General features: G+C 47.1%; 1 protein-coding gene across 1 annotated transcript; it reads left to right on the forward strand.

Annotated features, from left to right (window-relative positions):
* The first annotated feature begins 5,333 nt into the window (after nucleotides 1-5,333).
* LOC137230383 (serum amyloid A-2 protein-like) lies at nucleotides 5,334-8,572 on the forward strand. The gene is made up of 4 exons (XM_067749685.1): nucleotides 5,334-5,445; nucleotides 5,773-5,864; nucleotides 7,768-7,906; nucleotides 8,297-8,572. The coding sequence occupies exons 1-4, from the start codon at nucleotides 5,441-5,443 to the stop codon at nucleotides 8,457-8,459; spliced, it is 399 nt and encodes a 132-aa protein (XP_067605786.1). The 5' UTR covers nucleotides 5,334-5,440; the 3' UTR covers nucleotides 8,460-8,572.
* The last annotated feature ends 4,469 nt before the right edge of the window (nucleotides 8,573-13,041 follow it).

Raw genomic sequence — 13,041 nt, forward strand, 5'->3', positions numbered from 1 at the left:
TCAGACGTGAGAATCCAGCTATCTTCTATTAAGCTAGATATTTAAAACTTTTCAAAAATGTAAAGCTACTATTTTTGTTATTAATCTTTTTGTTTTGGAAAAGGATTATTTTCATTAAAATATATTATTTATGTTAACATAATGGATTTATTATTGTGTTTTTATTTATTCATTTATTTATTTGACCATTTTTTAGATACTCTGCAAAGGGTTTTTCATAAATTAACTCAGTCCTCATAAAACTTCGTAACAGCACAATATATTATTGTGTTTTTAAATGCTCAAACATTTTTTCTTTCCAGTGTGTTAAATCCTGATAGAGTCAGGATAAATTAAATTTCTTTGAGGTCCTCAATAATGTTTCAGAGTATAATGGGACCCTGAGACACAAAAGCTTGAGAATCATTGCTCTACAGCAAATTTATGTGTAAAGAAGACACTTTAGGTGCATTCTCAAGAAGGCCAAGAGGGAGACATGGATGTCCTCTTCTGATCACCTCAGTTTCACATTCTCCTGGAGGACCAGCCCGTTGCTAAGACAAGAAACATGAGGAGGATAAGAAATGGAAGAGAAGAAATGAAACTATCATTATTTCTAAGTGATGCAAGCTTTTACGTAGAAAACCCATCAGGATCAAATGGTACACTAATGAAGCCATTAAGAGAATTCAGTGAGATTGCCATGTTTCGCATAAAAATTCAATTGTGTGTCTCTCCACCAATTCTTTTTGTGTTGTTTTTTTGGCTGCGTTGGGTCTTTGTTGCTGCCCGCGGGCTTCCTCTAGTTGCAGCGAGCTGAGGCTACTCTTCAATGCGGTGCATAGGCTTCTCACTGCGGTGGCTTCTCTTGTTGCAGAGCACAGGCTCTAGGTGTGCAGGCTTCAGTAGCTGTGGCTCGCGGGCTCAGTAAATGTATCTCGCGGGCTCTAGAGCACAGGCTCAGTAGTTGTGGCACATGGGCTTAGTTGCTCCACAGCATATGGGATCTTCCCGGACAGGGCTCAAACCCGTGTCTCCTGCATTGGCAGGCGGATTACTGACCACTGCGCCACCAGGGAAGTCCCAACACCAATTCTTAACATTTAAAAAGTACAATACAAAATAGTACCAAAAACATTAACTATCTAGGGAAAAGTTTAAAAATACACAAATATTTACAGAGAAAATTTAAGTTTGTTAAAGGATAAAAAGTGGGGGATGTATGTCATGTTGATGGAGAGGATGTTTTGACTTAGTAAAAATATCAGTTCTCCTTGGATTAATTTATAAATTCAGTGCAATGCTAATCAAAAATTCCCCGTGGAATTCTTTTAGGGACACAACAGATTTATGTTTTATGGATGAATAAATGTCCATCAATAAGTAAGTTAAAAAAAATAAGGGCCTAGGGGAGACATACGCTGGTCTCTAAGATGCGTGATCTTGGGATTTAGCCCAAGGGGGGAGACAACTGTGATGGTAAGGCCAACAGATCGGGAGACAACTGCCATGAAAAAGAAGTTTGTTACTCACAGATCCCCAAAGAAGGGGGCACATCACACCAAGGGGTGGCCACACGAGGAAGCACCCAGGGTGGGCCAGGGGACAGAGAGAGGGGCAGAAAACGTGACAAACGCCTTTATTGTGGTTTCTGTGGGAGGACCAGTGAGGCACAGTGAGCGGGTTAAGGACTGGCTCATGTGAATACTTTCAGCTCTCGCTCGGCATAGGGGCTGGTTCCTAGTTGTCTGGTGCCTGGCTCTGCTGTGGTCAGGGCAGGTGGATAGTGGCCCAGAGCGTGAGGGCGCAATGAAGGAGGTGGTGGAAGTGTGAGCTCTGGATTGGCTGGTTTGTATTTGAAAGGCTCACTCACAGGTTACTTTACTATCACAGGTTAGTTTACTAATCTGTAAGAATTGGCTGCCTCTGGGAGAAGCAGTCCCTCCAGGGGCAGGGAGGCCCCAGGATGTGAAAGCATCAAAAACACAGATACAGAATGGAAAAACATGTTTAACACAACTTCTGAGGCATCCTTGGAGTGGCTCGGGCATCTCGCTGCTGTCAGATGAGCCAGGCTGTATGAAGCTCTTGTCAGTGGATGTGGGATCCTTGCCTGGCTTGCTTTATCTTGTTGTAAATCCCTGTAATCTCTACTCTTCTACCTAAATGTCTCCGGTCTCAATCCACACCCAGCGGTCCACTCTTCCTCCTCTGCAGAATGGTCAAGGACCTAGTGAACTCCTCAACGGCAGGTTCAACTATGTTCTAGAGTTCTTGTCAGTCAAAGTGCAAGTGCCTCCTCTTCTCGGCTTTTACACATTTTTGTCCCCAGCCTGCCACTCCACAATCACAACCCAAAAAGTGCACTCTCTCTATCCTCCGCCACCGGCCTGCATCCATCCCACGGAAGCTTCCATTCCTACATCCCCAGTGTGTTCCATCCACTGTTCACACTCTTCTTTCCCCAGTCTGCACCACACCTCAAGGAACAATCCGGTCACCTTGATGCCACAGAGCACTGGCTGCACTACTTGTGCCTGTGCAGGGAGGATGAGATCGGGCGCCCACTGGGTCCTCACCATCTCTGCCACATCTCTCATGAACCGTTCCCGGGTGCAGTCCAACACCATTTTAACATTGCCTGTAGGATGGTGAGACGGAGGATGGTACACACACTTCTCCATGGGTACCCATTGCTTGATGTGAAATTGTTTCATGCACATCTGGGTTAAGGACGATCTTCAAAGCTGTGTGGCTCTACTTCTCTGGTGCCTATTCTGGACATAACTGGTGCTGCAAACATCTCTCAGTTCTCTTGGTCCCTGGGGATGCCCTCTGGCCCAAAGACAGAGACAGCAGTCACAGTTGTCTCCCCCCTTGGGATAAATCCCAAGATCACGCATGTTAGAGACTAGCGCATGTCTCCTCTTGGTCCTTATTTTTTTTAATTTACTTATTCATGGACTTTTATTCATCTATAGAAAATAAATCTGTTGTGTCCCTAAAGGAATTCCACGGGGAATTTTGATTAGCATTGCACTGAATTTATAAATTAATCCAAGGAGAACTGATATCTTTACTAAGTCAAAACATCCTCTCCATGAACATGACATACATCCCCCACTTTTTATCCTTTAACAAACTTAAGTTTTCTCTGTAAATATTTGTGTATTTTTAAAGTTTTCCCTAGATAGTTAATGTTTTTGGTACTATTTTGTATTGTATTTTTTTAACTGTTAAGGATTGGTGTTGGGACTTCCCTGGTGGCGCAGTGGTCAGTAATCCGCCTGCCAATGCAGGAGACACGGGTTTGAGCCCTGGTCCGGGAAGATCCCACATGCTGTGGAGCAGCTAAGCCCGTGTGCCACAACTACTGAGCCTGTGCTCTAGAGCCCTCGAGCTAAAACTACTGAGCCCGCAAGCCACAGCTACTGAAGCCTGCACACCTAGAGCCTGTGCTCCGCAACAAGAGAAGCCACCGCAGTGAGAAGCCTGTGCACCGCGTTGAAGAGCATCCCCCGTTCGCTGCAACTAGAGAAAGCCCGCGGGCAGCAACGAAGACCCAACGCAGCCAAAAACACGACAAAAAAAGAATTGGTGTAGAGAAACACAATTGAATTTTTATGTGAAACATGGCAATCTCACTGAATTCTCTTAATGGCTTCATTAGTGTGCCATTTGATTCTGATGGGCTCTCTTCATAAAAGCTTGCATCACTTAGAAATAATGATAGTTTCATTTCTTCTCTTCCATTTCTTATCCTCCTCATGTTTCTTGTCTTAGCAACGGGCAGGTCCTCCAGGAGAATGTGAAACTGAGGTGATCAGAAGAGGACACCCATGTCTCCTTCTTGGCCTTCTTGAGAATGCACCTAAAGTGTCTTCTTTACACATAAGATTTGCTGTAGAGCAATGATTCTCAAGCTTTTGTGTCTCAGGGTCCCATTATACTCTGAAAAATTATTGAGGACCTCAAAGAAATTTAATTTATCCTGACTCTATCAGGATTTAACACACTGGAAAGAAAAAATGTTTGAGCATTTAAAAACACAATAATATATTCTACTGTTATGAAGTTTTATGAGGACTGAGTTAATTTATGAAAAACCCTTTGCAGAGTATCTAAAAAATGGTCAAATAAATAAATGAATAAATAAAAACACAATAATAAATCCATTATGTTAACATAAATAATATATTTTAATGAAAATAATCTTTTTCCAAAACAAAAAGATTAATAAGAAAAATAGTAGCTTTACATTTTTGAAAAGTTTTAAATATCTAGCTTAATAGAAGATAGCTGGATTCTCATGTCTGATCCTGCACTCAATCTGTCACAATACATTATTTGGGTTGAAGTATACAAAAAAATTCAACATCACACAGATATAACATATAGGTAGAAAACAGGAGAGCATTTTAATAGCATTTTATGATAATTCAGGCAATTCTTTGATATGATACCAAAACTTGACAAGTGGTAGTTTCTTAAAGGTCAGTTGCAATGTAGAAATCTCAAACCATATCAATGAACATTTCATACCCAGTACACTCATGAAAAAAATGGGAATGAAAAAGGAAAAGAATTTCTTAGTGCTACTGTGAAAATAGTTTTGATCCCACAGACTCCCCTGAAAGGGTCTTAAGAGACCCTCTGGTTTCCCTAGAACACACTGTGAGAACTGCTGCTATAGATTATTGGTATTTAACCTTTATCAAGTCAAAAAGCCTCTCATTATTTTATAATACCTCCCTTTTTTGTTGTCATGATAGGTGCTGACCCATATGAAAGGCATGGTTGAGAGGCTGAGAGGGCTTTCTCTGCCCTGGAGCGGAGAGCTCAGCACAGGTACACAGAGTGGTGGAAAGTGCTCGGGGCACCCACGACATTCGGTGGGGTGGCCTGTCAGTTTTGAAGCTCGAGGGCTTTACACGTGAGTTCAAAGGATTTTATTTCTGACACATCGGCTGTCTGGTCCAGAAGGGACCTTCCTGAGGAAACGACCAGGAAAGCAAGGTCCAGGCTGGAGGAGTATCCTCTAACCACACACCAGCCAGCAGCCTGGGGGCCTCCTTCCTGGAGCTCCACACCCTCTTCTCCACAGCCCAGGTGGCCCAGGCCTCAGCCCCTCCACCCCTGACAGTGGCCACCAGGCAGAACAGGCCTTGCTGTTTTCTCAGGGTTGCACAATGCGGAATATGACCTGTGGATGAGGACAGCCACTGGTCTCCAGTAAGTTACCCTTTGCAGTTTTGTAGGAGAAATGACCTGCAGGGACTCTCCCCCAGGCACCAGTCCAGCTTTCCTTCTCACCCAATGACCCCAGCAGGGATGGCTCAGTATAAATGCAGCCACCTGTCCCCAGCAGGTCTGCTCCACCGGGTTCAGGTGAGAAAGTTCTCCAAGGAGTGATTTCTTTGAAAACACTTACTTTAAATCTTCTCTTTTGTATTTGTGCTGAATGAGGTCAGTGCTGGCAGCGTGGCGCATGGGAAATGCTTTTTGATTAATTACAGGCTGCTTTAGCAAGACACAGCTACGTCCCAGCTGCTCTCTTCTTCCACCATAGACACCTTGGTGACCTCTTAGACAGGCTTGGGTTCAGGGTTGGTGGGTTCAGAGCTGAGGGCTAGTGGCTCCGAGTGAGGTCCTACTGCAATATTGCCTAGGTGGACCACTGAGAGTCTAATGAGAACAAGTGGAAAGAACAGCCGGGCTCTCCTCGACATACAAATCCCCAAGTGGGTGTACAAGGCTTGTCCGTGTCTCCCTGACCCTCTCCTTTCATTTCAGCACAATGAAGCTTTTCACAGGCCTCATTCTCTGCTCCTTGGTGCTGGGAGTCCACAGCCGATGGTTTTCCTTCCTTGGCGAGGCTTATGAAGGTAAGGCTGGTGGAGGGGGGATGACACCCATGGGCCTCTGGGATTCACCATGAGCGCTCTTAAGGGTTGGAGCTACTGTCTTAGGCGGTGCTGCCCTATGTGGTAGAATGTGCCAGGTGTTTGGGGAGCTTTTTTTCAGACAGATTGAAAACCACAGGATTTATGTCGATCAGTCACTAGAGAAAGAACAGTCATCATTCCCAGCTGAAATGGAAGTTTGAATGGAAGACATAAAATAAATCTTGAAATGGTACAGCATTTCCCTCAGACCAATTGCATGAAGGAGGATGAAAACTATCCATCTATTTCTCCTCTCTTCTTCTCTCCCTCCACTCATTTCTCCCTTCCTCCCTCCCTTTCCCTCTTCCTTCCTTCCTTCCTCTCTTCTTCTTCTCTTCCTTCTTACCTTCCATTTCCTAATTGGATAATTCAGGGACCTTCAGCTTAGCTCTTGCTCCTGCTTCCTATACTCAGTGACACTGTCCCTGGTTCAGTCTGTTTCCTACCCTTTTATAGCCTTTTAACTGACAAAAAAACCCGTGTGCGACCGGGGTGGGGAACCTAATAACATATCTCAAGCTTCCGGTAGGAACTCGGCCCTTATATGCACTTCAGGGTGACCAACTCTCCTGCTTTGCCCAGGTCTGAGGACATTTCCAGGACACTTTCAACGCTAACTGGGGCAGTTCCAGGAAAACAGGTGCAGTTCTGGTTAGGCTGGGACAGGTGGTCACCTACTTACCTGCAGAATACCTCCGTGAGGGAGGCATCTCCCCCCATCTGAAGGGGAGAAAACCGAGGCTGAGAGCAGCCGAGTCTGCTGCCCAGGGACTAAGTGCCAGTCAGCAGGTGGCAGGACAGAAGTTTGAACCCAGCTGTGCACGAGGCCACAGCTCTTGCTGGGCAGACTTGTCCCAGTGCCACTCCCTCAAGCTGGGGGCTTATCAATCTCAGCTGCATGTTGGATTCACCTGGGGAGCAGTGAAAACTATTGATGCCTGAGACCCACCCCAGAGAGTGTGAGGTAACTGGCCTGGGCTGTGAGGTAGGTCTCAGGGGACTTTCAGTACCTCCCCAGCTGGTTGGAAGGTGTAACCAGGCTGAGGCAAGACCCACTGCTCGAGGGCTTGCTTCCTCAGGCAGCCCACATCAACAATACCGTCCACTAGAAAGTCCTCAGGATGCCATTCACGTGCCTAACAGGCAGGGGAATCAAGTCACATTGAGCGCATTCGCGCAGCAGGAATACATTTCTTAGGCGTCAGGGCAGAGGTGCTGCATGTCTGCCCCTTTCTCAGAATCTGTCCTCCATGTCACCTCCTCACTCACCCAAATCCCCTGGATCTCATCCTATGCGGCTTCCTTTTATAACAGTGGTTCGGGGCCAAGGGCAATTTTGTGTCCTGGAGATATCGGGCAATGTTTGGAAACACTTTTGGTTGTCCCACTTGGGGAATAGGTTGCCCGTTAGTGGGTAAAAGTGAGGGATGCTGTTAAACGTGTTACAATACCCAGGACAGCCCTGAACAGCAAAGAATTATCTGGCTTAAAATGTCAATAGTATGAAGCTGAGGAATCCTGCCCTATAAAGATAGCTCCCTTCTCTCCTTAAACGTATCACATAGAGCCCTAAGTGAGATGCAGTCCAGAGACAGCATCGTAGGGGCCCGACAACCAGGTCCAACGCAGCTGTGCCCCTCCCCCCATAACGACTCTCATTGGAGTTACCAGGAGCAGGAAACTAGACACAAGAATGCTCTGCTCAATCTATGGCACTCACGGTGCTATAGCCACAGGATGAAACTGAGTCAGTGGAAGATTTTTCATTCCTTGATTCTTCCCTAAGGTGTGTCACAGTTTTCTGTCCACCTGATAATCCTTTCTCTATGTGCTTTCCTCCCAGGGGCTAAAGACATGTGGCGAGCCTACTCTGACATGAAAGAAGCCAGGTACAAAGATGCAGACAAGTACTTTCACGCCCGGGGCAACTATGACGCTGCCAAAAGGGGACCTGGGGGCGTCTGGGCTGCTGAAGTGATCAGGTACCAGGGGCCCTGAGGATGCAGGGATGGGTGTGAGAGCCTCGGACAGCCAGGAGGGGCCAAGCCCTGGAGAACTTCCTGTAGGGCTGTGGCCTCTCCTCCTCTTATCCACCCTCACCCTCTGTGTCCTGTGTGGGGTCTGAGTGGCTGAAGAGCAGAGCAAGGCTGGTGGGACAGACGATTCCCAAGCCTCCCCCATGGGTGCTGTTCACCCAGCATAAGGGGACCCGCAGGGCTGAGGTGGGCTGAGCCCGGGCAGCCTCAGGCTTCATTCCCTCTTTCCTAGCTCCTGTCAGAGTCCTCGATTCCTTGGAAAGAGGAGAGATGGGGAGGGTGGGCTGTTGCTCGTCAGCCCTGGAGTAATCCCCTACCTGCCCTCCTCCATTCCAGCGATGCCAGGGAGAATAGTCAGAGAATCACAGACCTTTTTAAGCATGGAGACAGTGGCCACGGACGGGAGGACTCGGAGGCCGACCAGTTTGCCAATAGATGGGGCCGGAGCGGCAAAGACCCCAATTACTTCCGACCTCCTGGCCTGCCCGACAAGTACTGAGCTGCCTCTCACTCTGCTCAGGAGACGACGGGGCTGTGAGCCCCCAAGGGCTGGGACGCTGAGTTTGTGAGTTCTCTGTCCACGGAAGCCAGCAGATCTAATAAATGCTTAAGAGATTGAATGTTGAAAACCGTGTATTATTCTTTGATATAAGGACAGCCTGTTTGTTCCCAAGGGGTGATGGCTGGACACCCACATGAAGACCGAGTCTGTGCCTGTGTCTTGGGTGTCGGGGCCACAATCTCAGCATCATACAGGGCAGACACCGTGCTCCACCCCTTCCCCTAATCAGACCCGCTCCCCTCCAGGCCCCTCTGGTTACAGTGGTGCTCTTTCTAGGCCCTTCTGTATTCAGGCCTCTTCACTCCCTGGCAGTTGGGTCCTGTCAGCTTCTCTGCCCTGGGGTCTAGTGCCCTTAGTGCGTCCTCAGTGGTGTCTGTGTGCGGGCAGGGGACACAGCCTCGGGACGACTGGATCGTGGAATCCTGCTCCAGCAGCTGCACCTTGATCTTCTGTTCATCTCTCAGCAACACCTACAAATCCATCTATGAACCAATTTCTGTCTGTGCCATCCAGAAGTGTCTCCAACGCTGTCTCCCTTCACTCTATATTCCTTGCCTGATGCAAGTGTCCAGGAATAAACATGTCCAGAAACGGAGGCATAGGGACGCCATCAAGATTAAGTATCAGGAGGTTTTGTATTGCATTGGATATGTATCAGGTCCTTGAGAAGAAGTCATTTTCCCTCCCTGGACCCTTCCCAACAGAGGAAAGCCAGCAGCATGTTACTCTTTTTCCAGTCATGCCGCATGGCTTGTGGGATCTTAGTTCTCCCCCCAGGGATTGAACCCAGGCCCACGGCAGTGAGAGCTCCAAGTCTTAACCACTGGACTGCCACGGAAGTCCCAGCATGTTACTTCTTACTGAGGAAAACAGTGTCTAATAAAAGGGGTTTGGGCCTGTTAGAGCACAGGAATTATGAGTGACTCTATAAATCACAAATTCCTAGAGAAACCAATAACCTTCTTCCTTGGATAAAAATTTGGTTTTGGTGTTTGGTTTTTTCAGATTACAGATTCCAAGAAGTAAAATGATCTAACACTTTAAAGAGTGGGGAACAGGGGCTTCTGTGGTGGCACAGTGGTTAAGAATCCACCTGCCAATGCAGGGGACACGGGTTCGAGCCCTAGTCCGGGAAGATCCCACATGCCGCAAAGCAACTAAGCCTGTGCACCACAACTACCGAGCCTGCGCTCTAGAGCCCGCGAGCCACAACTACTGATCCCACACGCCACAACTACAGAAGCCCGCGCGCCTAGAGCCCGTGCTCCACAGCAAGAGAAGCCACCGCAGTGAGAAGCCCACGCACCGCAACGAAGAGTAGCCCCCGCTCGCCGCAACTAGAGAAAGCCCGCGTGCAACAACGAAGACCCAAAGCAGCCCCCCCAAAAAAAGAAAAAAGAATGGTGAATAGACTTCTGTATCCAACTTTTATTTCAAGTAATAAAAAGGCTGATTATTAAATTTTTCCTATTTACAATAATTTGGAGAACTTGCTTTATCTAAACTTTCAAGTCATCCTTTCTCCTACTTCTCCTTTCTTTCCCCTCATTTTGCAAATTCTATACCTTTAGTTCCTGGGATAAAAATCTAATAGTGAACATTCTCATAATAGGAGTCTCCTTACAACCTGGGGTCTGTTGAGACTTTACCACTAGAGCCCTAAACTCAGCAGTGCTTTGAGCCTGTTCTTGCCAGCCAATCTGCCACCACACTCTCCCTAATCCCGGTTACCCTGCTCCTGCTTTATTTTGTCAGACTCACTTTTCTGAGACACAGCCTTGACCCTCCTTAAACCTCCTCTACGTACACCTCTGACAGTGCCTTCTGATGGGAACTGTATGAGAAAGTTCTCCTGTGACTAACTACCTTACAGACACACTTTTTCTTCCTCCTTGACAAGGAAGTTAAACTTGTCTTTCCCCTACAGGGATCATTTCATCATGAATCGTCTCCCCTTAGGAGTGCTCCTGAATCCCACTTTCAGAGTAGAAGTGTGTGCCGGTTATCAGTTTATTTACTCTGAGCTCCACGTCCACCCTTCTTTTGCCCGCTTGTGATACTGGAACTGGTAAACATTTCTCCTGTGCCAGCTGGGCACAGTGTTAATCTCTGTCCTTTCAGGGCGCAGGAGGGACGTTGTAGGACACAAACACTTCCTGGTTTGTGCTTTCCTTCTGCCCAGCTCCTGTGGTGCTCTTCTCTTGCACAGGACACGCAGTGACACTCACACCAGGGAGGAAAATGTGCTTGTTCCTCACATGGGCAAAACCTTGCAGAGTCCAGACAGTCAGTAACAGCTTTCCCAATAAAGCACCACATTGAAAACCCTGAGTTCAATCCACATCACTCTTCACTCTTGCACGTTTTCCTCTTCCTCTTTATAGTCAGACTTGTTGAAAACCTGCCCATCTGCACTTTCTGATTCCTTGCTTCTGACTCACACTTGAACCCACACCAGCCTGTCCTCTGTCCCCACCACTCAGCAAAACAGCTCTGGTCACCACTGACCTCCATGTTGCCAAAACAACTGACATGTTTCTCTCCTCCTATCAGGAGGCCTCTGAGCCATGCTCAGCACAGTTGTCCTCTCCCTCCTTCCTGGAAGGTTCTCTCTTGGCTTCATAGTACCACACTCTCCTTTTGCTTCCCTTCAGTTTTCCTTTATCTCCTTAGCTGGGTCTTTTCATCTCCCCAAACTCTAAGTGTGCCTCAGACTTGGTTCTGGGCTCGCACTTTTTATTTCTCTGTATTCTCCCCAACAAGCGCAGCTAATAGTATCTACATGCTGACGCCTCTGAAACTTATATCTCCCCCTCAGAACCTGGTTTCCAAGCTCCATGCTTGTTTATCTGATTGGCCTCCTGAAACCTCTGATTGGATGGCTTCCAGAGATCTCACACTCTGCTTGTCCAAAGGAAACGCTCATCTCCGTCCAGAACTCTTCACCCCCAGGCCACTCCAATTCAGCAAATGACACGACTCTTCCCTCTGTGGCTCACCCCAGATATTGGGAAATGTGCTTGATGCTTCCCTTGCCTTTACCTCCACATCCAATCCACTAGCAAGCCCTGTGATTCTACTTCCAAAATTCATCTCTAGCCCATCAGCTTGGTCTCACGTGCACCTCCACGCTCCTGGCCACACCTGTTCTCACCTGGGTTCCTGCAACAGCTGTCTCAGTAGTCTCCCCATCTTCATGGCTTCCGCCTCTGCTTAAGTGTGACTGTATAGTTTATCATCTAAGCCAAGTCACTTTCCATTGTGAAAGGGACATTATTGATAATTATACCTGGGTGACAGGAATAAGCTGGAACTGTCCTGGGCAAAAGAGAGCATGTAGTTACCCTACCTCTCAGTCTAGCATACAAACTATACTCAGATCATGTCTCTCCCCTGCTTAAAATCCTTCAATGGATTCCCATGTCCCTTAAAATATAATCCAGGTGCTTATCATGGCTTACAAAGCCCAGTGTGATCTGTCCCTGGCCACCCTGCAGCAGCATCTCATGCCACCCCTTCCCAAGCTCCCCACTCTCCAGTATCACCAACAAACCAAGATTTTCTTTGGCACAGGACGTTTGCAGGTGACATTTTCTCTGCCCACATACTCCTCTGCTCGCTTTTCACAAGGATGGGAATGTCTCACCTGTGGGGCTCTCCCGAATTCACTCTTTCTTGAGAGAGGCCTTCCTGGTCATCCTGGCTGGCTCACTCTGGTTATTCTTTACAGTTTACCAATTTTTAACATGTGGGATTCTTTTACTCAATTTTTGGTTTATTCTTCTAATTTTTGTTTGGGTTTTCTTTTGGTCCATCTTCCTCCCTTGTATTACAAAATCAGTGAGAGAAGTGACCATTTCTCTCTTGTTCACCCCTAATATCCAGTACCTGGCATATAATGGCATCTCAACAAGTGCTTATTGAAAATGAATAATTGACCTAATCTTTTATTTTACTAATACAAGAAAGGTTTTCTTTCAAAGAAGGTCAGACTAGTTATAAGGAACAGGAAGGAGCTAAGGAAGAGGGAGATAAGAAAGGTAAAGAAGAAGGAATAAGAGCAGAGTCAAGGGGAAGCAAGAGGCAGAGGGATCAAACCCACAAAGGATGGTTAACCCCAAGGGGAGCAGAAACTTCTCTGGCTCTGAGAAAGGAACGAGGGTGAAGAGAGTGGGGTCAGGGGATGCAGCACATTTGAGATGGACGACAGGGACCTGCGGGAATCTGGTTGTACCTGCTCTTGCTGTAGGTGAGTGTCCCCAGGACTCGTCACACTCCAGTGCGTTCGCCCGTTTTCTTGTCTGTCTTTAGAGCCAGTAGGTAGGGAACCCAAGGGCAAAGGCCTGTCTCTTTTATTGTGTGTTGTCATTGTATCCACAGTGCCTGTCATAGGGCCTCACAAATAGTAGCTGCTTTATACATATTTGTTGAAATGAATGAATAAGGTCTGAGAAGAGTATTGTTCAGAAGTGGACAGAACTGGGGGGAGGGTTTGGGAGTTGTAGAAAGTATGGATGTG

The sequence above is a fragment of the Pseudorca crassidens genome, chromosome 9 (assembly GCF_039906515.1).
Source record: "Pseudorca crassidens isolate mPseCra1 chromosome 9, mPseCra1.hap1, whole genome shotgun sequence".
In the NCBI taxonomy this organism is placed as follows: Eukaryota; Metazoa; Chordata; class Mammalia; order Artiodactyla; family Delphinidae; genus Pseudorca; species Pseudorca crassidens.